Consider the following 27,001-nt stretch of genomic DNA (forward strand, 5'->3'; position numbering starts at 1 on the left):
CATGTTATGACATTATTTACACTTTTGTGAAAATTCTAGACCCTGTAGTGAAAAAGAGATGGTTATAGTTTTGTGTTGGGGTTTGTTTTGTTTTGTTTTCTGAGACAGGATTTCACTGTGTATCTCTGGATGTCCTGGAACTCACATAGATCCACCTGTCTCTGCCTCCCAAGTGCTGATATTAAAGGTGTGCACCACAATTGCCCAGCTAACTAAGATGATTTAAATAAATATGTGCACTATTTTATTTATTTATTTATTGCTTGCTTGCTTGCTAGCTGGCATGTCTGTATGAGGGTGTCAGATCCCCTGGAACTGGTGTTAACAGACAGTTGTGAATTGCCATGTGGTTACTGGGAATTGAGCCCCAGACCTCTGGAAGAGCAGCCGGTGCTGCACCTTTTCTCCCGCCTCTTTAATATTTTGAGGAAGGAAGTCTTAACACTCCCAAGGTGTGGACTTTTCAAAGAGGGGGTTGAGTTGCCAGGTTCTTCAAAAAAAAATTTTTTTTGTTCATTTGTGGGTTTTGTCTGGTTGGTTGAGTTTTGTTTGTTTGTTTGTTTGTTTGGTTGGTTGGTTGGTTGGTTTGGTTTGGTTTGGTTTAGTTTGGTTTTCTGAGACAAGGTTTCTGTCTGTTGCTCTGGCTGTCCTGACACCAAACTCAGAGATCCCCCTGCGTCTGCCTCCTGAGTGCTGGGAATGAAGGGGTGCGCCACCACTAGTTTTAGCAGGTATTATACATTCTCAATTTAAAAAAAGGTCTTATTTGGTAGGTTAATAAAATAAACCTTATTTCCATAATTTCTAAAGAGTTTTGTTGGGGTTAAGAGCACTGGCTGCTCTTCCAGAGTTCCCTGGTTCTATTCCCTGCACCCAAGTGGCAGCTCACAACAATCTGTAACTCCCATTCTAAGATTACCAGAATACTAACAGACATACATGAAGGCAAAACACTGACACATAAAATAAAAATAAATCAAATTTTAAAAAATTGTTGAGGTTTCTAGGAAGCACAATGAAGCCATTTACCAAACATTTCTCCGTTTGCCAGCCAGGGTTAGGATATAAGTTTCAAAAGTTATTTGTGAAAAATTGAATAATCGTGCTATCCAGAGTAGGGTGGACAATGGTGTGAAATGTAGAAGGTAAGTAGGGCAGGTGTTAGAATTTCACTGGCTGGTCTTTGGAGTTCTGACAGGATCCGCCCTCAGCTGCAGCCACTAAGAGCACCGCCTGTGCCTGTTCACTCTGCTCCCTTTTAAAAAGTCTTCCCTCCCTCCCCCTTCTGCCCCCTCTCCTTTCTCCCTCTCTTCCTCTGCCTCTCTTTTCTCTTGCCCATTGCTCCTGTCCCTGGAGGCCAGTCTCTCCCCCCCCTCCCCTTTCCTCTTTTTATGACCCTTTTCCCTTAATAAAAAACCCTTCTGCTTGAACTCTGTAGCATGGCCTCTTTCTCTTGAGCTGCTTCTTTAAATTACAACAGCAAGCTCCAAGAAAGATGAAATAGTTGAGAAACTCTTTCAGGCCCTCAGACAGCTTACAGGATTGAGTTGTTTATTCATCACTGCTTCTCAGTCTTCAGTGTTCCCTGTGTCCTGCCTGGGGCTTTACTGCTGGTAGGAATGAGGAAGTGATTTTCTTCATTACGTGATTGAGGCATCATAAATAATAAAATGCACATAGTCTACTTTGGAGAATCATCCAAATGATAAGAGTTGAACATGTAAACACCAATGTTCTTTTACCATTAAGTTATAACTGTCTACTCTAGGGTGAATTTGTGAATGAATATGTGGGTGAGCTAATAGATGAAGAAGAATGCAGAGCTCGAATCCGTTACGCACAAGAACATGACATCACTAATTTCTATATGCTCACTCTAGATAAAGTAAGTAATACAAAATTATTTTGTGTTTAAAAGTATATTTGTCCTAGATCCAAGTTCTAGACTTCTTAAACATGAGAATTTTCTTGCTCTTAATTCTGGAGAGGGTTAAATTGTGAGTTCGGCTCTTTATTCATAACAAAAAGCAATAAAGCTATTTTTAGTACTCTTTTTGAATGATCTAATATAAGTTGGGGTTTTTTAATGCCATAAAAGTATATGAAACGACCACAAGAGTTTATAATCCTTTACCCTTTCATTTATTTTATGAACTGGAGGTCTAATTTGTTAATGTTTAGTATATTGTGGTGATCATGTAAATGAGTGGTTTTCAGCCTTCCTAATGCTCCAACCTTGAATACAGTTCATATTGTGGCGACCCCAATCATAAAATTTATTTTCATTGCTACTTCATAACTATAATTTTGCTGTTATGAACAGTAATGTAAATATCTGTATTTTCTGATCACCTTTTTGGGGTCATGACCTACAGGTGTATGTAAATTGTAAAACTCAAGAAATCAAGTAAGTATTTCAGTTTTTTTTTTGTTTTATTTTAGCGTTGTTGGTTATATTTTGGAAGAAATTTTTTAGTGTTTATATTTCTCATATATATCTACAGTTCTTTGTGTTTGAATATTATATTCCAGCAAATTTTTTTCATATGCAATGATTTTTGGAATTCTCCCTTTACTAGTATGAGATTTGAAACCTATGCACACTAGTCAAATATTGTATAACTGAACCACATCTTCAGCCTATAGATTAGATTGTGATATTGAATTTGAATCAGAACCTTCCTAAGTTACTGCAGCCAGCCTAGAAGTTGCCATTGGCATTCTCAGTGCTTGGGATTACATTTGTTCCCATTGTGCTTAGACTAACCCTCTTTTGTAAAGAATTCTTAAGTTGTATTCTTGTGTTTATGAGTCTTTATCGCCAGACATTCTGCTTATACTTTGGGGTAGGGAGTCAAAATAAGTTTAAATTTCATTAAGTTATTTCTAATATGCTCCTGGTCTGTAGACTTTCTAGTTAGGAAATAGAATAAGCTGCTGCTTCTCTAGGGCAATGATTCTAATTTCATGATACATCAGAATCCACTAAGTGTGCTTGTCGTAACACATTGTTAAACCCACCAAGTGGAGTTGATAATGACACTGGTCCAAGATTCACAAATGTGGAACCACTGGTTTGAGAAATTTTTATTTTAAAAGCTTCCCCTTTATCTTATTAGCAAGAATAGTTAGTTTTCTACATAGCAGAGGTCTCAGGAAATCTGACCAGTAGCTTTTCTTGAAATTCTAGGATCGAATTATCGATGCTGGTCCTAAAGGAAACTACGCTAGGTTCATGAACCACTGCTGCCAGCCTAACTGCGAGACACAGAAGTGGTCTGTGAATGGGGACACTCGAGTTGGTCTTTTTGCTTTGAGTGACATTAAAGCAGGTAAGGTCGTTAAAGACTCTGGAGCTAAGGCCTGTGTTTCAAGTTCTTCATTTACCATCTAAGAATCATCTATGTACTCCACCTGGAAAGTAAGTCTCCCAATTGCCAAGGATATGTAGAGATATAAAGACTTTCCAGGTGGTGCTGGGCATAGTGGTGACACTAATCTCAGCACTCAGAGGCAGAGACAGGTGGATCTCTGAGTTCAAGGCCAGCCTGGTCTACAGAGTGAGTCCTGGGACAGCCAGGGTTACACAGCTATTACTTTGTCTTGGAAAAAAATCAAAACCAAAAAAAAGCCTTTCCAGGAGGTACTGAAGCATGCTTTTTTTTTCATGGTTTTTTGTTTTGTTTTGTTTTGATCTGATAAGATGGAGGTAATTTATAATTCTAACCATCTTAGCTATTTGTTTCTAAGATCTATGTATCTGTGCAACTGTTAACATCTGCCCCAGAAGATCTCACCTTTCCCAACTGAAACTCTTCCTGCTTTCCTTCCCAGTAACCCCTTCTACTAACCAAATTCTGTCTCTGAATTGGACTGTGAGATTTTTTTTTCCCTTCCTTTCTTTTTTTAGGTGAGGAAGGTTGGGGTTACTTTGTTTTAATCTTTAATGATTTTATGTGCGCTGGTGTTTTGCCAGTAAACCATAGAGTTACTGACAGAGCTACTCCATGGTTCCTGGGAATTGAATCTAGGTCCTCTGTAAGAGCAACTAGTGCTCTGGGCCAGTTTTTTTTGTTTTGTTTTGTTTTTTGTTTGTTTGTTTCCTTATTGTGTAGAACAGACTGACTAGCTTTGAACTCTACCTACCTCTTCTGGAATTAAAAGCATGGGCCACTATGCCTGGTTTAGAAGGAACTTTGTATAAACATAATCATATAATAGTCTTTTTGTGACCACTTTCTTCTATTCAACATATTGACTTTAAGGTTGAACACAGTGGTTTTACGATTTAAAAAACTTCTCAGCCTTTAACTTTCTCTTATTTTAATTTGAGACAGGGTCTCTCTGTATAGCCTTGTCTGACCTAGAAATCACTATATAGACCAGGCTGCCCTTGAACTCATAGCCTCTGCTTCCTGAAGTTCCCCAAAATTGGCCTACCTGAGACACTTGTCGCCTCTCCAGTCTCCTCTTTCACCTTGCCTCCGTGTTTGCCATGATCTCACCATATAAACCAAACACTCTTCCATGATAGACTCAAGTCATGGGATTGGCAATCTGTAGACTGGACACGCATCATAAAACTGAGCTTCTCACCAGTCCCCCAAGTCTATGTTGTAAAGCCACTCATTTTTGAGTATGCAAGAAGGTGGTGTGGACATTACTTAGTTCTCTGTACGAACGTAGGAATGAGGTGACTTAACCCCAAGCAAGTACTGAGGTGCTTAATTGTGAGTAAATCTGATATGAGTGAGTAGTTTGATGAATATTTTCCCTATTAATTACATTTTTGTTGTGTGATAATAACTGACAAATGACTTATGGTACGTGGAAATGATTATTTATTTGGGCCTAATGTTTGAACAATCCCTCTATGGTCATTTGTATCGTAGTTTTTAAATGTACAGGAAGTACATGATTTTTCAAAATTTTCTAGGGCTATGGTAGCAGACTAGCTTAGGCAGTTACTGTTATATTGTTTTAAAGATTTTTTTTAATGTATGAATATGTGTTTATGTGTCTGTAAGTGTGTGTGGTTGCTGACGGAGTCCAGAAGCAGGCACCAGAGTTAGAAGAGCTAGAGTTAGAGGTCTTTGTGCTGTGCTAGATGAGGGTGCTGGGGACTGAACGGAGGCCTCTGAAGGGCACCAGACACTCCTAACCACCATCTCTCCAGTCCCGGCCCTCTATTGTATTTTGGGTTGGTTGGTTAGTGTTTTGTTTTGTTTTTTGTTTTTTTAAAGACAGTCTCACTATGTAGTTCTGGCTGGCGTGAAAGTTATTATATAGATCAGCTACCCTTGAACTTGGAGGTCTGTCTCTGTCTTCCAGTGCTGGGATTAAAGATGTAGGCCACAGTGCCCTGCATTGTGTTTTGTTTATGCTAGATATTTGCTCCTACCCTGTGCTACACCAATGTTCCCTACTCACACAAAATTTTAAATGAGAATAGGGTAAGTAGCATCATCCATATTTGGACCAGTATTTCTACAGGCAATGTGAAGAGGGAGTATCCATAGCCTTGCTATTAACCCTGGTTGGTCTTGGTTTGTATGTGGATTTTTTTATCAGTCACTTGGCTTTATATTTGTTCAGTTAAAGAAAGTAATAATGGGCCGGGCTTTGGTGGCGCACGCCTTTAATCCCAGCACTCGGGAGGCAGAGGCAGGCGGATCTCTGTGAGTTCGAGGCCAGCCTGGTCTACAAGAGCTAGTTCCAGGACAGCCTCCAAAGCCACAGAGAAACCCTGTCTCGAAAAACCAAAAAAAAAAAAAAAAAAAAGAAAGTAATAATGATTTCCAGCATCTGATGTAAAGCTCTTTCTTGGTCTCACTTTTAGGATGTATTTCAGGGCTGGCAAGATGGTTAAGTGGGTAAATAAAGGCTTGCTGGCCAAACCTAATGACCTGAGTTGGATTCCAGGAACCACACAGTGTGGAAGGAGAAAACCAACTCACAAGTTGTTCACTGACTGCCACACATGCACACCCATATACATACAGATTTGAGTGCATGCACACAGACAAAACAAATGTTCTAAAATTTTAAATAAAAAATAAAATATTGGAGCTAGAAAAATGGCTCTGGTTAATTGCACTGACTGTTCTTCTAGAGGACCTGGGTTCAATTCACAGCACCCACATGGCAGCTCATAACTGTATAATTTCAAGATCTGATACCCTCATGCAGATAAACATGCAAGCAAAACACCAATGCATATAAAATAAAAATAAATTTTAAAAATAGAATATCTGGGGGCTGGAGAGATGGCTCAGAGGTTAAGAGCACTGACTGCTCTTCTAGGGGTCCTGAGTTCAATTCCCAGCAACCACATGGTGGCTCACAACCATCTACAATTCAATCTGGTGTCCTCTTCTGGCATGTAGGCAGAACACTGTATATGTAATAAATAAATGAATCTTTAAAAAAAAATAGAATATCTGGGGGCTGGAGAGATGGCTCAGAGGCTAAGAGCACTGACTGCTCTTCCAGAGGTCCTGAGTTCAATTCCCAGTAACCACATGGTGGCTCACAACCATCTATAATTCAATCTGGTGCCTTCTGCTGGCAGAACACTGTATATGTTATAAATAAATAAATCTTTAAAAAAATATCAATACCTTAAAAAAATAGAATATCTGCAATTGTTAATATTCCTAAAACTTGATGATTTTAAGTAGGAATGAATAACCTTGCATGTTAGCTGTGAAGTTATTAAAAAGAAATACATGTATTTGTATTCATGTAAAATTTTCATCTACTAAGCCTACCTACTTTAGAGTTTGAGTGATTGTGTTTTATTTCCTTTCAGTTCTTACTCACTGAAGTCAGGTCTAACTTATTCTTTGTTTTATTGGAATTTGTTATTAAGACAGGGGTTAACACAGCCTTTTAACCTCTGGGATGCTACCGTGCCCAGCTCAGGAAGGGTACGTTTTTGTGCCTTAATTTTAGATAATTTTGGGGGGGGTTGTTTGTTTTTGTTTTTTGTTGTTGTTGTTTGTTCATTTGTTTTTTAGTTGGAAGGAGGTGTTGCTAAGGATAAACCCATGGTTTCCCACATACTAGGCAAGCAAGCTATGCCCCTAGTCCTTTATACCAGTCTTTAAATTTTATGTATCGCTGTGGATTATTGTGTTGTATTCGCTGAATGGATGTATGATATTATTTCTCCACTTAGAACATTGGCTATTTGCCTTCTATAGTAACGTACTTGTAATCTCAGTACTCCAGAAGTGGATATAGGAAATCTAGGAGTTCTTCAGCTACATTGTTAGTTCATGGCTTGCCTGATGTACATGAGATACTGTCTTTCTATGAATGAATAAAGCTACTCCAGTTCAGATCCCCTAACCAGGTTATGTCATAACTACATGCATCGCCCATCTGTGATCCTACTCTCCTTATAGTGTTATCCTGCGGTGGAATGCCTCTTCCCTTGAATGCTGCCAGATAAGGCATATTCAAAGGGACACATAACTGGCAAGCGTTCTTCAAATTTGCATCCTCCGTGCCTGGCATACTTATGGGGGGGTGGGGGGAGAATGAATGAGAATGTCTAGGCACACAGAAGCTAAGCATGTGGACATGAGAAGACATCAGATGATGGTCTCTGCCTTTACCTTGTTTTGAGACAGGGTTTCTTTATTGGTTCTCTGCTGCTCACACTAAGCTTGATGGCCCTTGAGCTTCTGGGGATTCTCCAGTCCCCACTCAAATATTATTTAGCTTTCATGTGGATTCTTAGGATGCAAACTCAGGGTATCATGTTTACATGGCAAGTGCTTTTAACTCCACGGAGCCATCTCCTCAGACCTGTTTTGCTTTAAGATGTCGTTTCCTTCTATTGAATGCTAGTGTGGTACTCAGTGTACAGTGATCTTCCTGCATCTGCCTTGAGTGCCAGGTAAGATTGATTTATTATGTGTACAGTGTTCTGCCTGCATGTATGTCTGCAGGCCAGAAGAGGGCACAAGATCTTATTACAGATGGTTGTGAGCCACAATGTGGTTGCTGGGAAATTGAACTCGGGACCTCTGGAAGACAAGCCATCTCTCCAGAGAATCTAAATAGTTGAAAAACAGATGGGAAATTGAAAGAAATGAGAATTTAACGATAATGTTTATTCTAAATTATCACTTGCTGCTTAAATTTCTGTTACATACTGAGTGTGGTAATGCATGCCTTTAATCCCAGCACTTGGTAGGCAGACAGATCTCAGTGATTTCAAGGACATCCTTGTCTACTGCCCTAATTCCAGGACAGCCAGGACTATTACACAGGGATACCCTATCTTGGAAACAAAAAACAGGGCCTGTCTCAGCCTTTTAACCTCTGGGGTTATAGGTAACTGTATGCTACCTTGCCCAGCTCAGGAAGAGAACCTTTTTGTGCAGGAAGGCACCATGACATCTCAGATTCCGTATTCATGTTAGCATTAACTGCAATCTCAAAAACAAAACAAAATGGTACAGGGCTGCAGAGATGGCTCAGCAGTTAAGAGCACCTGCTGCTCTTCCAAAGGACCCAAGTGTGATTCCAAGCATCCACAGAGCTTGGAATCAGATACCCTCTCCTGGTTTGTGTGGGCACCAGACATACAAGCCTTGCACAAACAGTCATTCATGTAAGCAAACAGCCCATGTTATAAATGGAGAAATATCATCATCTGTTTGGAGAATGCAACACAATACCCACAGCAATATGTAAAATTTAAGGACCAGTATAGAGAACTAGCAGCATAGCTTGCTTGCCTAGTATGTGGGAAACGCTGAATTTATCCCTAGCAAAGCCTCCCCCAACTGAAAAACAGATGAGCAAATAACACCAAACCAAAGTTGTAGCAAATTAAGACACAAAAACAGTTAGCTGCCGGGCGTTGGTGGCGCACGCCTTTAATCCCAGCACTCGGGAGGCAGAGGCAGGCGGATCTCTGTGAGTTCGAGGCCAGCCTGGACTACCAAGTGAGTTCCAGGACAGCCTCCAAAGCCACAAAGAAACCCTGTCTCGAAAAACCAAAAAAAAAAAAAAAAAAAAAAAAACAGTTAGCTAATTAACACATTTAAAATTGTGTTCTTTTAAAGTTATTCTTGCTGAGTAGTGGTGGCGGGCGCATACCTTTAATCCCAGCACTCGGGAGGCAGTGGCAGGCAGATTGCTCTGAGTTCGAGGCCAGCCTGGTCTATAAGATCTAGTTCCAGGACTACCTCCAAAGACACAGAGAAACCCTATCTTGGGGGGACATGTTATTATTCTCACACAGGTATGGTGTACATGCCATTAATCCAAGCACTCAGGAGGCAGAGGTGGGAGGATCTCTGAGCATGAACTACATGGAGAGATCCTGTTTCAAACAAACAAAAAAGTACAATTACTCTGTTAGAAGTTGTCATTTGTAATTACGAAATAATATAACTATATATGTTAATATTTTGTGGTCTTTATGCAGGCACTGAACTCACCTTCAATTACAACCTAGAATGTCTTGGGAATGGAAAAACTGTCTGCAAATGTGGAGCCCCGAACTGCAGTGGCTTCTTGGGTGTAAGGCCAAAGGTACCACTTTCCAAAGTTTTATATTAGCAACAGTGGTGTGTCTTCCCTGTACCATTGTTAGGTACAGTGCTTGGGATGAATCTTCATTTTAAGAAGCTATTCTTTGAAATAATGGAGTTGATCATCAGTAGTGCCACTGACAGTTTATTGCACATTGTCATGATCTAGGTTTTGTTGTAGGATTTTGAGCAATTTTAACCAAAATTTTAATTCCAGCACTTTTGAGGCTGAGGCAGGCAGAACCCTGTGAGTTTAAGACCATCGTGGTCTATAAATTGAGTTCCAGGATAGCCAGAACAAAAAAACAAACAAACAAACATTGAAGTTGGTTACATTGTGGTGCCGGCTCACCTCATACCTTCTAGTAAGTTATTTACATTCCCCAGGTGGGTGGTTGTCTTTTTTTCTTTCTAGAAGTATCAGTAGAATTTAGTAGGCTATAATACCATAGATAGAAATAGAACACTGGAGCCGGGTGTTAGTGGTGCACTCCTTTATTCCCAGCACTCGGGAGGCAGAGGCAGGCAAATCTCTGAGTTCAAGGCCAGCCTGGTCTACAGAGCGAGTTCCAGGACAGCCTCCTAAACAACACAGAGAAACCCTATCTCGAAAAACAAAAAACGAAAAAAAAAAAGAATTTGCAGAGAGACAGAGAAAGAAAAACACTGGACTGATGTAGCTCTGTGGTAGTATGCTTTCCTAGCCCATGCTTCCATGCTAAAATTATCTATATATAGAAAACTTGATCTCAGTGTTGATGGTGCACGCCTTTAATCCCAGCACGCAGGAAGCAGAGGCAGGTGGATCTTTCTGAGTTCGAGGCCTGGTCTACAAGAGCTAGTTCCGGGTCAGCCTCCAAAGCCACAGAGAAACCCTATCTGAAAAACCAAAAAAGAAAAGAAAACTTAATCTCACTATTACAACAAAAATAAACATTACTGTGTCTTTCAGGGTTTGAGTGTTTAATTGTTAAGGGGATTTGTCTTTTATGTTGTGTGTATGGGTGTTTTGCCTGTCCAGATGTCTGCATCACATGCATATAGTACCCTGAGAGGCCACCAGGGTCATTGGAGTCTCTAGAACTGGAATTAGAGCTGGCTGTGAATCTCCTTATGGACATTTGGAAGAATAGCCAGTGCCTCCAACCCCTTCTCTTATTTAAAAGAGAATCTTGCTATCCTGTCCAGAACAGCCTTGATCTTGGGTCTGCCCTCCTGTCTCTGCCCCCATTATATGCTGGGATTATAGGTGTGCAGCCCCATTCTTGGCTGCTGTTTTTCACTGAAGGCTTTTGTTTGTTTATTCATTTGTTTTCAGAGGGTCACCTACAGGAATCCTGTGAGAGCAGGGTTCGGGACCAGGGCCTTCATCTGCTTAGCCATCCCTCAGGCCCCTGATGGTTTCCTTTTCATTTAGTGGCTTTTTTTTTTTTTTTTTTTTTTTTTTTTTGATTGTTGGTTGATTCTTTGTTTGTTTTGTTCTGTTTTTGGTTTGGTATTCTGTTTTCATTTTGAGACATGGTCTCACTATGTAGTTCTAGCTGTCTTGGAACTTACTATATAGACTAGGCTAGCCTAAAACCCAGAAAGATCCACCTGTCTCTGCCTCCCAAATGATGGTATTAAGGTGTGCATTACCATGCCTGGCTGCCAAGCCTAATGACCTGGCTTCAGTCTCCAGAGACCTAGAGGTTGGGGCAGGGACTGAGGCCTTCTACTTCTACGTGTCATCTGATCTTCACACCCATGCACACACCATTGTATACTTGTGCCATACATTAACACATAGTGCATACAAGAAGTGGATGGAGTCAATTGTTATTTTTTAAAATGCTCCTTTGTATCTTTAACCCTGCACTTGTGAGTCAGAAGCAGGTGATTTCTTTCTCTGTCTCTCTCCTCTCCCTCCCTTCCTCCCCCCTTGGATGAATTACACAAGCTTTATTTTCTGTCATACAGGGCTGTCTCCCTAAAGCAGATTCTCCCAAACACAGAAGAAATATTTTGTTTTGTTTTATAGTCCCAAAACTGCAAGTCTAGGGGATTTCCAATGATGTTTGGTTATTTGGGAATTTGGCTGGTTGAACCATCTTATCAGGGTGGTTAATGAAAAAAAGAAATAAAAAGGAAAGGACATGACTGCTCCTAGGTATGGTGGAGGAGAAAGCTTATTATTGACAAGGGAGAGCATAGCCAGAGGCAGGGGCATCTGGGAGAATCCAGAGTGAATGTGACCCTGAGCCATATGGGGAAAGGGAAGAGAGGGAAGCCATGAGCAGGGGCCAGAGGCTCAAAGAGAGCAAACCGAAGGCCAGGTAACCAACATGGTTAAATCTAAATTATATAGGGAAGGGCAGCTGGGGGAGAGGGGAAAACAGGTGAATCTCTTAGTTTGAGGCTAGTCTGCTCAACAAAGCAAATACTAGGATAGAGAAGGCTATGTAAAAGAGACCCCTTCTCAAAAAAAAAAAAAAAAAAAACTTTTTTAATTAAAGAAGCACTAAAATGCACAGGGATGGGCCTGTGCCACAAGGACAGAGCCAAATGACAAGCATTCTCAAAGGTCAAAGCTTGACAATTTGAAAACTGACAATATAATACATACATTTTAATTTTTATTCCATTTTATATGTATATGTGTTTTGTTTGCATGTATGTCTGTCTGTACAAGGCTTTTATGCATGGTGCCCACAGAGGCCAGGAGAGGTGGAGTTAGAGTTAGAGCCCTTTTGAAGAGCAGCAGGTGCTCTTAACTGCTGAGCCATCTCCTCTGCCCCTGTACTGTTCTGTTTTGTTTTTGAGATTGCAGGTAATATCGGGCATCTCAGCTGTCATGGTGCCTTCCCGCATTTTCACTTTTATGTTTGCAGCAGTCTCTTGAGTGAGGTTGAAAAGATGTTAATGTAGTTAAGATTACATACCTGAGTCATTGACATGGTATTGACTGATCAATATCTGACTTCCAGAATCAGCCCATTGTCACAGAAGAAAAATCAAGGAAATTCAAAAAGAAGCAGCATGGGAAACGCAGGAGCCAGGGTGAAGTCACAAAGGAAAGAGAGGATGAGTGTTTCAGCTGTGGGGATGCTGGTCAGCTGGTCTCCTGCAAGAAGCCGGGCTGCCCGAAAGTTTACCATGCCGACTGTCTCAATCTGACCAAACGACCAGCAGGTTGGTGCCAAAGTCCATTCAGAGCACTCCTTGTTTTCTGTCAGTTTTCAGTGTCTGATGCCATTTGCTTCAGTCTGAAAGAGAATGCTATTTGTGAGCACATGCCAACCCTGAGGGACCTGGTCCATGTTCATATTTTGACAATAAAGTAATAGCAAAGGCTTGGAATTGTAGATTGGTTATAGGGAAGGAAACAGAAACTTGTTTTATTTCCATTCAATTATTTCATCTTTCCAGCAATTCATAAAAAATTGTTTTCTGTCCGTATGTGTATGGGGAAATGCAAATGAAGACTGATGAAGTTACTTGCAGATAGTTGAAAGAGCTGCATTGAAAGACAAGTGTTCTGACCCCAAGGCCACTAAATCACGTTTCCTTTCCAGGGGCATGGCAGGGACTTTAGCTGTTCCAGTCAATGAAAGCCTTTTACCCATAGTTTCTCTCAACCCCACAATAGTAGTCTTTTCCTTTGGAGATGAGATCATTGTGTCAGTTTCCACATGAGAGAGCTGTTCAGGTAGAAGAGGAAGCCAGGAACTTGTGTTGGGAAAAGTTGGTATCTTTTGGGCAGTGGTTGGGTCTCAGGATTTTAGCCACTGGGACAGGCTAACTATTGAGAATTACAACCAAAACATGCATAGGAAGCTATTTAAAGATCTTTTTGATGAACACATCCCTAGTGATATGTTAATGAACACATACCACTAATTCCTGCTTCCAAAATGTACAGAAAGTGGAGAACTTTAGGGTAGAAATTAGTGAAGTGTGTTTCTAAATTGATTTCCTTTGTATAGTCCAGAACAAAGTCAAGTAGAATAAGGTACCAGGAAGTAGAAATACGGGATTTTTTTTTTCAGAATCACTTTGTTTGATGGCACAACATGTGACTGGCATGATTTTGTGCTTGTGTCCATCAGTGAGCTCTAGCCTCGTTTGTGGAGATGGGAATGCTTATATGCTTCCTGGGGAAGTAGATATGATTTTAGGTTAGTTTTAGGTCTTTCCCCATTTCTACATGGACAATTCAGATAAAGTTTGTGCTGGTTTCAAGACTTACAGTTCAGCAAAGGTGAGTCAGCTTCCCTTATTATTTTTGCAACTGTGTATATTTATCCTATTTCTACTGAAAACAAAATAAGCAAGGCTGTATAAAAGCTGGAATGTTCTCTTTGAGTTAGATATTTAAAAGCTGTCTAAATCTGGGCATGATGCTATACCTACAACTGTTAAGGCAACCATGGGCTACCATAATGAGACCCTGTTTCAAATAACACAAGACAAACTAATAAACCTCTTGTAGACAGAGTTTGTGAACAATGTGGAGGTAGTAGTAATTGTTTCATCTAAGAAGAACTTTGGGGTTATTTGGTTTCCTATTGTAGAACCCTTGCTAGAAATAGTCTCTTGCTTGTGCTTAGTTGATACTTAGTTACTCAACCTTGATTCTTTGCTGTTATTTTATATATTGTTTTGTGCAGAAGAGGAAGCTGAAATTCTGGGGAAGGAGTAATGGCAGGTGAGTGGCACAAACTCTGAAGAATGTGGCAGTTTGAAGGAGGCTTTGCAGCCACTCCTGTGGACCAGTCTCAGAGCTATGGCTCATGTCACATGCATCTATTTTCCCTAAGCTCGTGTTCACTCTTGTTTTCAGGAAAGTGGGAGTGTCCTTGGCACCAGTGTGACGTGTGTGGGAAGGAAGCAGCCTCCTTCTGTGAGATGTGCCCCAGCTCCTTTTGCAAGCAGCATCGGGAAGGAATGCTTTTCATTTCCAAGCTCGATGGGCGTCTGTCTTGTACTGAACATGACCCCTGTGGGCCAAACCCTCTGGAGCCAGGGGAGATCCGTGAGTATGTGCCTCCCCCAGTGCCACTGCCTCCAAGCCCCAGCACCCAGCTGACCGAGCAGTCCTCTGGGAGGGCTCCTCAGGGGCCCAAGATGTCTGATCAGCCACCTACTGATGCCACTCAGATGCTGCCAGTATCCAAGAAAGCCCTGACAGGGACTTGTCAGAGACCACTGCCACCTGAAAAACCTGAGAGAACTGAGTCTAGTTCCCACCTGTTAGACAGGGGCAGAGACGTTGCTGGATCAGGGACCAAATCCCAGTCCTTGGTATCCAGCCAGAGGCCACAGGACAGGCCACCTGCTAAAGAAGGACCAAGACCTCAGCCATCTGATAAATCCTCTCCAGTGACCAAGCCCAGCTCCTCATCCTCAGTCAGGCCCCTGCCACTGGAAAGACCTCTGGGAATGATTGACCCAAGGCTGGATAAATCCATAGGTGCTGCCAGCCCAAAGTCCCAGTCAGTGGAGAAAACACCAGCCCTCACTGGCCTGAGACTTTCACCACCAGACAGACTGCTGACCACCAGCAGTCCCAAATCCCAGGTTTCTGACAGGCCCCCAGACAAATCCCATGCCTCTCTGACCCAGAGACTTCCACCTCCTGAGAAAGTACTATCAGCTGTGGTCCAGTCTCTGGTAGCTAAAGAAAAAGCACTCAGGCCTGTGGACCAGAATACTCAGTCAAAGCACAGAGCCGCTCTAGTGATGGACCGCATGGATCTGACTCCTCGCCAGAAGGAGCGGGCTGCTTCTCCTCATGATGTCACACCACAGGCTGATGAGAAGATGCCAGTGCTGGAGTCAAGCTCATGGCCATCTAGCAAAGGTCTGGGGCATATGCCACGAGCTGTGGAGAAAGGCAGCGTGTCAGATTCCCTCCAGCCAGCTGGGAAAGCAGCATCTCCTTCAGAACACCCTTGGCAAGCTGTTAAATCACTCACCCAGGCCAGACTTCTTTCTCCACCTTCTGCCAAGGCTTTTTTATATGAATCAGCAACTCAAGCCTCAGGAAGAGCTCCTGTGGGAGCTGAGCAGACCCTGGGACCTCCCAACCCAGCACCGGGCCTGGTTAAACAGGTGAAGCAGCTATCTAGAGGACTTACTGCCAAGAGTGGGCAGTCCTTCAGGTCTCTTGGGAAGATTCCAGCTTCTCTCCCCAATGAAGAAAAGAAGTTGGCAACCACAGAACAGAGTCCCTGGGGCCTTGGGAAAGCCTCGCCAGGGGCAGGGCTTTGGCCCATAGTGGCTGGACAAACACTAGCCCAGGCTTGCTGGTCTGCTGGGGGCACACAGACATTGGCACAAACTTGCTGGTCCCTTGGAAGAGGGCAAGACCCCAAACCAGAGCAAAATACAATTCAAGCTTTTAACCAGGCTCCTTCTAGTCGCAAATGTGGAGAGTCAGAAAAGAAATAATACAGTAAATAACACATAACCAGGCAAGCTGTCCCCAGGGTACCGTTTTAGGGAGGCAAATCTCCCTTTCTTTTTCCTTCTTGAAAACCAGACATATTCCCAACACTTTCTCTGTTCTTTCCTTACCCCCAACACTCAGAACTCTCGTGACGTTAGCCCATGGGGACTTGTGGTTGTGTGAACCATGTATGGAAATTCGTCGGGCCCTAGTCAAGGAGACAGACAGACTGAGTCTCTTTGCCCTAACTTTTACATATGGTCAACTTAAAATAAAAAGTCCACTCTGGAATCAAGCATGGAATTCAATTCCACTGGTCAAGTTGGAAAGTATATGGGCTCTCAAGCTGTTTCCCTGGCCCTGCAGTGCCCCATTGAGAACACCTGATAAACCTTTAGGAGGATCTGATGTTCATTCAGATCACTGGCAGTTTCCTGAGTATTGATGTGTGCTAGATCAGGAGGCTAGTCATTTGTGTAAAACAGAATTACATAAAGCCTGATCCCAATGAGCTTAACCTGCCTGCCTGGGTTCCCAGGCAGATTTCAAGGACCTGTGACCAGGGAACAACGTAGAGTGCACTGGTAGGCCATGAGTTTCCAGGTTCGTTCTCTAGTGGGTGTGGGTATGTATGTGCGCGTGTGGCCCAGAATGTGTGCATGCATGTGTTTGCCTGCGAAGCTCTTCTCTATAGATGGAAGGGTGCTACATCAAGGCCAAGGTGAGCTATTGGCTGGGGCAGCTGCTGCAATCTCTCTGTATTGCAGTCTGAAAATTTGTCCTTGGAGGAGTGTCTGGTTAGAGGGAGCTGGTCTCTGAGAATGTAGTATCCCAGAAGTGGACAAGGGCAATTGGCAAGCTTACCTTTTTTTTTTTTCTACCAATAATTCTTTTACCAGAACCTACCCACTCTGCATTTCCTCAAACACTCAGGTGCTTTCAGATTTCAGTCTTGGGCAGTGGGCATAGGGAATTTCTGGCAAGCTCCTAGCAAGACACACCACCTTCAAGAATCATGTCAGATCCCAGTGGAAATTTTCTCCTGGTCTCATGCTCTCCTACCTGAAGGGAGGGAACCCTCTCCACCCCTGTGAATGGCTGTGCTTTCTGTTAGAGAACATATGCCTGGTAACTTAAGCTTAATGCAAGCCAGAGCCCTTCCCCAAGACTGGAGAAATGTGTTTGGAGCAATGTCCAATATAAGAGATGACTCCTCATAACTGCTGATTATCTGTTACTGCTGCCCTGAGCTGGGGCCCAAGGGCTGGGAATCTGTTGGTGCTACCCTGCCCTACCGTTCCCCAGCTCATAAACTGCCAACAGGAAGTGCTGTTTGGCTAGTTCTATCACACCCACCTGCCCTTTGGCCTCAGACCATGTGTTCGTTTACCTGTCTGCTTTGCCAACTTAGTGTCTTTAGCCAACAAATGGCATTTCCTTGCCCAGTATATCTGGCCTTTCTGTCTCAGTTACTGCTTTTACACCCTCAACAGGGCTCTGTTTTGCCCTAGTTTCCTCCTCCCTAAATCCCTGTTGAGGTTGGCTCTCATCACTTCTCCAGAGTTAAGAACAGTGGTGGTTACAGAAGTGTCTGTGCTTCATATAAAAATTGAGAGTAGTATCTGCTTTTATTTTCCCCAAATCTGTCTCAGGCTGAGGGATGAGACTAGAACAGGACTGTCCCAAGTTTGGGGCTAATCCCTGTGCTTCACCGAGGCTTCAGAATCACACCCGCCCAGTTCTCCCCTTCCCACATCATCAGAGTGAAAAACTCTGTATTCAAAAGGAAGAGAAAACAGAAAGCATCTTATTTTCTTTTAAAAAATTTTTAAACCATGAAGAAAATATTTTTAAAGAAATTCACCCAGGACATTAAAGTTCACGATATTACGTATTTATCATGTGTGAGAATATAAGTATATAACTGCAGCTAGTAGGCCCCTTCCCTGACTTCTTAGGTTGTGAGTAGGTTTGCTTGGTGCCAGTCCTGTGCCCTTTGCTCTCCTGTCACCTGTAGTTGTGTGATCAGAAGAAGATACCTGCACTGCACTGTCAAGAGTCTCCTTTCACTGTTGTGTGTTTGATTACCGTAGCTCTGTTTCATGAAATAAACTGTGAACTGGGGGTGGGGGGGTGCAGGCTATGTAAAATTTTTAAAGTGGAGAAGTTTGGTCTTGACATAGCTTCTCTAAAATAGGTTTCAGTGGGTAATTGGCTTTGACAGCTGTCTAGAAATGTCTCACAGGACAGGAGGGAGGGGTGGAGGTCACGGTTGGCCAAGTGTGTTTTGCTTTGATACTTCTGTGCACCACCATTCTTTGGAGCCTTCCTTCCAGACCTGCTGGGGAAACATCTTCCGAGCTGTGTACTTGTGGGGTGGAGGGTTGGGAGCATTGGTGAGGAGCAGTCCTTCTAATGATAGGCACATCCTGTCCGGTGCCACTGTGGCTATTGAGTGGATACCCAAGACAGCAGCATGAGAATAGTGTTAAAACTGGCAGTGGTTACTGTCCGTTAGTGACATGAGTGTGACAGGGAAAGAGGGTGACCTTGCAGTTCTTCCTAACTGCTTTTGAATACCATAATAGCCCTTTCTCTGAGGGTGTAAACTGACAGCAGAGAGAATCTTATTAGAAACTCCTGACTATTGAGCAGGTGGTATTTTGGCATTGGCATTTGGCTGGGTATTTGAAATTTGAATGGCCAGAGAGTCTGCCTGTGAGACAGCACCCAGGAAGTACTTTTCAGGGACATGCCAAAGGCAGAAGTGCTTCTAGGTAGTGACTAAAACTTCTCTTTTCAGTTAGGTGAAAATATAAGGGAATTGGAGCTAGCCCATTTTAATAAAAGATAACCATCATTTACATATGCCCCAAAAAAGTATTTTTAGATATCTGCTTCCCTAAAATCTCTGAGTTTGAAATTATTTAATTCACTGTTAATTTTTTAAAACTGATCCTGCATCTTTGGTATTCATACCCTCCACCCCACACTACAGTCTGGGCTTGAAGTGCAGTAATGAGCCTCCATGGCTCTGCACTGTCGGGTCACTGAAGCGGGACTTGCAGGTTATATTTCAGTGTTGTTCCAGAACTGACAGGAAGGATGTCTAGGTTGTCCATGCTGGGCAGTCAGGAGAGTGAGCATTCAGTTACATGGGTCTTGACCCTGGCTCCAAAAAATTGTTTCTAAAATTTGTCGGGATATTGTCATCCTCTTGGGGATGTTGTCATTGGATGAAAAGAGGCCCAATTAACAGGAATTTCCTGTTAAACATCCCAAGTCATTTAGACCTAGGTAGCTACTGCAGGAGCTTGGATTGCCTGTGACCAGTTTGCTCTCAGTTGAGCTTCCTAGGTCAGTGCAGAAGTTCCTGTGTAAATTGAAATACAAATAATTGCTTTGTACACAAAACAATGTAATGATGGTGCTAATCTCATGGCATAAATAAGCACTGCCAAGGCTTGAGGGAGTGGTGACATGAGAAACTCGGGTTCCCATTTGGGAAGATAATGTATATAGGTTCCTTTCAGCTCTGTGAGAGATAGGTGGCAGGCAGAGCATCATTGAGGCCTGCCGACCCAACCCTGGAGTGTTTCAGTACAATCCAGAGGTGAAAGAGATGATCCCATATCCAGATGACGGCCACTGAGTTTCTCAGGGCTAGGGCCACCTTGTTCATAGCCTTTGTCCCACCCTGCCTAGGACAGTTAGAAGAGAACTATGGGTATGGCTGTCTTTTATCTCCTGCTTCTCTACCTCTCCCCTCTCATGGCAGCATCTCAGTTGCTTATGAACAAGGTCAGTGTTCCTTAAAAAAGATGGAAGAGCTTATTTAGACAACTTCAACCTCAAAAGAGATGTTTCCTTAACCAACAGAAACAAGACATACTAAACTCTTTTGTGGTACTTTCCCTAGAGCAGCCTTCCTGTGACTATGAGGGGCTCCAGGAGCTCAGCACAGCTGACAGAGGCAGACCAGACACAGGGAGCAGAGCAGAAGCCAAGGGTCCTGGTGGTGTTTTCTGGGATGAACAGTGGGTGGGCTCCAGGTTGTGGTGTTGCCACCTTATGTATGTAGGAGAGTGTGGAAGTCGGGTGAGTGCAGCACCTAGGAGCTATGGGAAAGTAGCCTTTTAGGTCTTGGCGAAGAAGGCTGACTAGAAAGCTTTATTTTTTAGATGGGGAAAGGTGTTCAGCCAAGGTTCATCACCGTGTTCTCTCCCCTCCCAACAGACTGTCAGCTGGAAGTGAACCTCCTAGTGAAAGAGGGGAACCTGTGCTAGGGGTCCCCATAAACATGTACTGTAATTCTTTGTATATAGAAAAAATTACTGTAAAGTAAAGTTTAACTTTACTCTTATGGCCCTTGCCCTGTGTTTTTATTGTCTCTGGGGACATTAGCTTAAGACACAGGACTGACTGGTTTGGGGTAAGAGCAGGAGCCAACCTGAGCCCTTGAAGTACTTGAAGGTCAGCACGGTTTCCTCACCGGTGCTGCTGGCTGCCTAAGCATCCTTCCTTAGTATTGGGAATGGCTGGTGTTAGTTTCAGTCTCCTTTGCAGGAACCCTCTACCATTCAAGTGGTTCTTGTTTGGGGGGTTGTTTGTTTTTTGTATTTTTCAAGATAGGGGTTTCTCTGTGTGGTAACGCAAGCTGCAGACCAGGCTGGCCTCAAACTCAGAGACCTGCCTGCTGAGGGCTGGGGTTAAAGGCAAGTGCTGCCACCACCACCCTCAAGGGTATTTTTGAGGTATTATTTTTAAAGAGAAATGAAACCAATGCATTGTGAGTTTTTGGGTTTTGTTTGTTGTTTTTGTTTTGTTTTTTTTTTTTTTTTGAGCCAAAGTCTCACTGTGCAATCCAGGTTAACCTCAACCCCAGTTGCTTACATGACAGAAACACACTATTATACCTGGTGTCAAAAGCCGCCTGGGCAGGAATGGGACCAGGTTGGTAATTCTGAAATCTTCAAAGGCAATTTCTTTGACTGACGCCTAAATAGGACAGCAGAGGCAAAGGGGCCCCTGGCTGGGGCCACACCCTAACCCTAACAACTGAAAAGGGCTGCAGTACACTTCCTCCTATTTAAACAGGAAGCGCCTGCCCATTTTACTTTGACATCTAGCTTTTCAGTGTATTTCTGATCCCGAACAGATAGGCTCTTGTCTCAGCTTTCTTTTTCTCATATTTATTTACTTAGGGTTTTTGGGTGGGAGTAGGAATTTCATTATATAGTTGTGGTGGCCTGGTACTCAAGAGACTTGCCTGCCTCCGCCTCCTGGAGTACTGGGATTAAAGGCGTGCGCCACCATGCCTTCAAGTCCCCTTTTTTTTATGATGTGTGTGTGGAGCATGCTGACCTCACACTCACAGAGATCCACCTGACTGCCTCCCTAGTGCTGGGATTAAAGGTGAGTGCCACCACCACCTGGTTTCAAGTCCCTTTTCTACACTAGAAGCCATCTTATCCATAAGGCCTTGACTTGCAGAACTATGGACTGCCTCTTGTTAAATACACTACAGAGTGTTCCAGGGAAGCTGAGGGCTGACTCAACCTGAGCCACAGGTCTAGACATGACCCAAGAGGTTGAGCTGGCCAAACCACCTTGTCTTGAGGTTGCTAATGGCCGAGCCTTTTCATCTGTGAGCACAACTTATGTGTTTCCTTGTATCATTCAGTGGTTAAGATTCCTGCCAGTATGTTAGAAGACCTGGGAGTTTGCTCTCCATGCACGCATACATGCACGCACTGTAAGAGCCCATGGCTTCCCCATGATTTCAGTGACAGTAACTTGGTTTCCAAATGGTCCATCTTAAAGGAAGTGAGGCCAGGCAGGTGGCCCCAGGAACAACCAGATGTTTTTTGACACCCAGTGCACACAGCAGGAAAGGAGCTGTGGGTCACAGTGCATCAATTTTATTTACAGTTCAGAAGCTACTTAAATAGTCTGTGACAGGTTCTGTCCAGGGTAGACGCCTGGGGTTCAAATCCGCCCTTCTCCCTCTTCATGCCCACAGTCTGCCCAGTACTGCCTCCGTTCCACTGGCCAGCACAGGCAGGTGCCCCTCTGCTGCCATGGGCACCTGGAGTAGCTCACACACTTGACCACGCCAGCCCAGACAAGAGTTGGGTCCAGCCCATCTGGGGATTCATGTAATTCTCCCAGGCCAGACGAGTTGTGACTCAGTGATGACAACAGCTGTAGAAGTAAGGGTTTGCCTTCTGGCCCAGGTCCACACCTTTGTCCTCTGTCAACGAGAGGTGGCTGCTCAGTGCCATCATGGCGGGTGAACAGGTAAGTCCCCACGGGGCTAGAGACCATGAGCCTAGAGGGATCTTAAAGGGTAGGAGGTACACACCTGTCATCACCTGGAAAGCAGCCACACTGACGTAATCCTCTGCCACTTTCTGGAAGAGCTCGTCTGGCAAGCAAAGGATCAGTGAGGTCCTGGTGCCAGCAGCCCTGGGAGCCCCGAGTGACCCAGCCCTCTGAACTTCTTTCCTCCCGTGTCCTGCCTGCTCCTGCTGCAGGCCCCAAGGCAACACTCACCCACACTCTGGCCTGTCTTGCTGGAGGTTTCAAAGAGCTGGGCTTTGATATCTGCAAAGAGAGGTGACTAAGTCTTCATACCTGAAGATCAGACCTAAATGTAGCTAACAGTTCAGTGTCCTGGATCCCATAGGTTCAAGGACAGAGAGCAGCCAAGGCTGTCAGCCTTCTGTCCCTGTGATCCACTCAAGCAGGTATTACCCACCCCGCCCCCCACCCTCAGAGATGTTAGAAGCAGCTACTATCTGCATAGTCCTGGACATCATGGAAGTCTACACGACGGCGCCGCCTGTCTTCCTCCAGCAGGTCACTTTTAGTGCCACACAGGTAGATCTGACAGCCCTACAGCAGGAGACAAGGCTGAGGTTGTCCGCACAGACCGGGGGATCCCTGTTGCTGATTTGTAAGATCTGGCCACCTACCTCCTCTAAACTGCGCAGCTCCTTCACCCAGAACTTGGCTCTCTCAAAGCTGCTGCTGTCAGTGAGGTCTTGGTAGGGGTCAGGCAGGAGACACAACCAACAATCAGTGGTTTCCCCAGGATGCCGGCCTGTAACCCAACCCTTACTTGAACAGGCCAGAATCTAACCCCTTACCATAACAGACAATGGCAGCTTTCGCACCCCGGTAATATATTCTGCTCATGGCTTCGTAGCGCTCAGATCCTGCAGTGTCCTGGCGGGTGAAAGGAGTTAATGAGCTCCTTTCATAAGACTATGAACTAGGTCCGTGTCTTCCAGACCCCAGCTTTTTAAGCTAATGGGTGTGGGTAAGGAAAAACGACCTCTGTGATGCTCCACTTGGCTAGTTTAAGGTAAGACATTAAGCCTCGGGCATTGTTTTGCTCAAGACTATATCCCCAAGGGACTTACCCAAATACCCAGAGTCACCGTCCGGTCTCCAACGCACATCACCTTGGCCACGAAGGCAGCCCCGATGGTCTGCAACCAGGGAAGACATAAGAGTGGAATGCAGGCCGGTCCCCTTCTTCCCAAGCCTGGTCCGGAGGGGTTCACTCACGTTCTGATAGGGGCCCACCAAGAAGCGGTCGTGCACGTATCGCTCCACCAGGCTCGTCTTGCCCACGTATTCCTTGCCCAGCATAACCACCTTGACGTCCACGCGCTGCCCGCTCATGCTCCCGGGGCAGCCTCACCGGGTCAGGGTCCGCGAGGCCCAGGCAGAGCCCAAGCCTCAGACCCTAACCCCAAGGGCCGCGCACCTCACAGGCCCCCGGCGCCTCGGCTCGGGGCGCTCCGTCCTTCGCAGAGCCGCGGCGCGGGGACGCGGACAGCGCCCTCCACCGCGCCGCAGGGCCCTGGGCTGCTCACCCGTGCGATCGCCGCTGCCACTGAGGCTCGGCGCCGCCGGGGTTACCGACTGAAACGGGGGTCCCTGCCGCTAACTCCAACCCGCACCTCCGGCACTGGACAGCAGGAGGCGGGACTTCTGGTCACGTGACGCGAGTGCCGGAAGTGGCCGGTCCTCCCCGGCCGGCGCCGGAAGCGTCGCCCAGTCCTATAGTTCCCTCATGGCGGCGGTAGGGACCTGGGCGCGGCGCGGCAGTGACTGAGCTGCGAGCCTGGCGGGCGTGCGCCGAGCCACGTGCCCCCCAACCCCGGGCTCTTCACCCTGATGCTGCATGGGTGCTGAGCCCGCCCGGGTCGGGACGATGGTGAAGTATTTCCTGGGCCAGAGCGTGCTCCGAAGTTCCTGGGACCAAGTGTTCGCTGCCTTCTGGCAACGGTACCCGAATCCCTATAGGTACGTGGCGGTGGGTAGAGCGCGCAGCCGGAGGCCGGAGCGTTGGCTGTCCTAGCGTGTTAGGGCCAGCAAAGACTGGACGGCGAATCCGACGTGGGGTATCTCTGGAACGGTGGCCACAGTTAGGGCACAACGTCCTTATTAAGACTGGGACCAGCCCGCAAGGTCCTCGAAGAAGACCGTCCAGGTTGTGAGTTACATGAGGCTCTGGATTTCTGTTTTGTGGTCTCTCAAGGGTGAGGCCGGAAGAGGCGGCGGCACGGGAGTTGAGAAACCCTGGAGAGGGCCTGCTCACCTGCCCGTGGCGGGCGCTCTCTAGCGGTACAGACCTTGAGATTGGAAAGCCTCAGAAACCAGGTCAGGGAGGAGGAGGGATTTGGAATTTGCCCGGGGATAGGTTCAGAATACTCTTAACTGTGAACCCGGGCACAGAGCACTCTGTATTGCAGGAAGCCATGACCTGGAGGCTCCAAATGGGAACGCGTGGACGGTTGATCAGGAGCAGACCTCTGAGAATCATCTCTATTGTCACACCTGCAGCAAACATGTCTTAACCGAAGACATCGTGCACCGGGAGGTGACCCCTGACCAGAAGCTTCTGTCCCGGAGACTCCTGACCAAGACCAACAGGATGCCACGTTGGGCAGAGCGACTGTTTCCTGCCAACGTTGCCCACTCGGTATACATCCTGGAGGACTCGATTGTGGACCCACAGAATCAGACCATGACCACCTTCACCTGGAACATCAACCACGCCCGGCTGATGGTGAGACCTCCTTTGGTCCCTCAAAATGGTTGCCTTTCAGATAGCAGGCAGGAGACTCTCGGGAACTACTGTGGCCAAAAGCAAGTTTAGAACGCTGATGAGCAGCGTAGAGTCACACCCTCACGTTGCCCCCCTTTCGGCCAGCCGGCCTCTCTGGGCCTGTCCCTTGGCTCTCGGATGATGGGGGAAACGCCTCTTTTCAGAACTTGTTTCAAGGGCTGTGCACAAAACACTGGGTGTGTGTGACATACATACACACAGGGTGGGCTTTCAGGAAAGACGCTGGGGGAATGGTATACTTACGACTACTATCTTTGTGTTCTTCAGGAAGTTGCCACTCACTTTGAAAATGAAAGCTGGGATTATTATCAGATGGTTGTGTGTGGTGTGTGTGTTATCAGGGAGCTCAGAGGGGGAGAGTTTGGATGGCAGGCTAGAAACACTTGCATGTCTAGATCCATAAGCCCCAAGCAGAGCCCAAGATCAGGCTGGAATGCTGGCTGATCCCAAGAGACCACATACTACTTCTAAGGGTTCAGCAAGGAGGTTGAAGAGGCAGAATGGCTTCTCTTTGAGCCTGGGGATATATGAAGAATTTTCTTTTCAGCTGGGCGTTGGTGGTGCATTACTTTAATCCCAGCACTCGGGAGGCAGAGGCAGGCGGATCTCTGTGAGTTCGAGGCCAACCTGGTCTACAGAGCGAGTTCCAGGACAGCCTCCAAAGCCACAGAGAAACCCTGTCTCAGAAAACAAAACTTTCTTTTTTCTTTTTATTGCTTTCCCCTTGTGAACAAGGCGAAGACGCACCCAGTGTTGGGTGCAGGAATGCGGTGCTGGCTTGAGCAGCACAGTAGAGCCAGGGTGAAGTCTGTGTCAGTGAGCAAAGCAAAAGACACTCCTACAGGGTGACTGCCTGATTTCCTGTGCAGGTGGTGGAGGAACGCTGTGTTTACTGTGTGAACTCTGACAACAGCGGCTGGACCGAAATCCGACGGGAAGCCTGGGTCTCCTCTAGCTTATTTGGTGTCTCTAGAGCTGTCCAGGTGAGAGGTTTGGGAGCTGGGCCGGGCTGGGCTCTGGGTCATTGAGCATTTCTCCCATGCTTCTCTCTGTCTCTCTCCTGCCAGGAATTTGGTCTTGCCCGGTTCAAAAGCAATGTGACCAAGACGATGAAGGGCTTTGAGTACATCTTGGCCAAGCTACAAGGTGAGCGCCCTGGACACTGCTTGGGGAACTAATGGACCCTCGATAGCTGTGGCTAGGGTGACTCTACCTCAACTTGACCAGTCATTGCCCTGTCAGAGCCTCAGGCCCTTGTTTGTGTGTGCCTGGAAGGGTGGGAGGGTCAGGAAACAGGACAGTGACTCCGTTCATCAGAAGCCTGGCCCATAAACTAGTGACTGCCATGTTTGACCCGGGATTGGGTGGGTCTTCTCGGCATCATCTGAAGCCAGCCTCCTGTCATTTGCCACAGGTGAGGCTCCTTCCAAAACACTTGTTGAGACAGCCAAAGAGGCCAAAGAAAAAGCAAAGGAGACAGCGCTGGCAGCTACAGAGAAGGCCAAGGACCTGGCCAACAAGGCCGCCACCAAGCAGCAGCAGCAGCAGCTTGTGTAACCTCCCTTCTCATTGTACTGTTATTAAAGTCCACCTCCAGCCCTCTCTGCTGTCTGGTGGGTCAGGGTCCGCATCTGCAGTACCCCTGCTCAGTGGCTTCCAGCCCAGCCTCCTCTTACCGTTGGGCAGAAAGGTGCGGTGACTTGCCCAGGTCACAAGCAGTATGCAGGGGGAGTGGTGATACGTGATAGACTGTACGCCCCTTGGGGGCAGGGCTTCTTGTTTTATTCCCTGCTGTGTCCCGGGTACCCTGAACAATATTTAGCACATAACAGGCACTCAATAAACAGTTATTTGATTGGTCCCAGTTCTGGA

The 27,001-nt window shown here is 45.5% G+C and overlaps 3 protein-coding genes across 6 annotated transcripts in view; 2 read left to right on the top strand and 1 right to left on the bottom strand.

The window, feature by feature from the left end:
- Nucleotides 1-20,347, top strand: part of Nsd1 (nuclear receptor binding SET domain protein 1) — a 106,146-nt gene extending 85,799 nt beyond the window's left edge. For 2 of the 3 annotated variants that reach the window (XM_005078352.4, XM_013119295.3), the window contains 5 exons: nt 1,769-1,885; nt 3,191-3,332; nt 9,449-9,555; nt 12,521-12,725; nt 14,377-20,347. In XM_005078352.4, coding sequence (XP_005078409.1) covers nt 1,769-1,885; nt 3,191-3,332; nt 9,449-9,555; nt 12,521-12,725; nt 14,377-15,986 — 2,181 coding nt within the window. In that variant the 3' untranslated portion in view covers nt 15,987-20,347. Of the gene's footprint in view, nt 1-1,768; nt 1,886-3,190; nt 3,333-9,448; nt 9,556-12,520; nt 12,726-14,203; nt 14,242-14,376 lie in introns of all 3 variants that reach the window. The other variant, XM_013119296.3, reaches the window with a different exon arrangement.
- Rab24 (RAB24, member RAS oncogene family) lies at nt 12,157-23,955 on the bottom strand. 2 transcript variants are annotated; one of them, XM_040756032.1, is made up of 8 exons: nt 23,560-23,955; nt 23,412-23,480; nt 23,136-23,214; nt 22,962-23,029; nt 22,782-22,881; nt 22,540-22,590; nt 22,349-22,411; nt 12,157-12,799 (listed from the first exon to the last, which is right to left on the bottom strand). In XM_040756032.1, exons 1-8 carry the CDS (start codon nt 23,674-23,676, stop codon nt 12,795-12,797), a joined length of 552 nt encoding a protein of 183 aa, XP_040611966.1. In that variant the 5' UTR covers nt 23,677-23,955; the 3' UTR covers nt 12,157-12,794. The 2 variants fall into 2 exon arrangements, with proteins under 2 accessions (XP_040611966.1, XP_005078410.1); XM_005078353.4 differs by lacking the exon at nt 12,157-12,799 and adding an exon at nt 21,890-22,237.
- Nucleotides 23,956-24,043: 88 nt separating this feature from the next.
- Nucleotides 24,044-26,993, top strand: Prelid1 (PRELI domain containing 1). The gene is made up of 5 exons (XM_040756031.1): nt 24,044-24,303; nt 24,844-25,069; nt 25,999-26,112; nt 26,197-26,275; nt 26,544-26,993. The coding sequence occupies exons 1-5, from the start codon at nt 24,182-24,184 to the stop codon at nt 26,684-26,686; spliced, it is 684 nt and encodes a 227-aa protein (XP_040611965.1). The 5' UTR covers nt 24,044-24,181; the 3' UTR covers nt 26,687-26,993.
- Nucleotides 26,994-27,001: the final 8 nt, after the last annotated feature.

The sequence above is a fragment of the Mesocricetus auratus genome, unplaced genomic scaffold (genome assembly GCF_017639785.1).
Source record: "Mesocricetus auratus isolate SY011 unplaced genomic scaffold, BCM_Maur_2.0 Super-Scaffold_100013, whole genome shotgun sequence".
Taxonomy (NCBI): domain Eukaryota; kingdom Metazoa; phylum Chordata; class Mammalia; order Rodentia; family Cricetidae; genus Mesocricetus; species Mesocricetus auratus.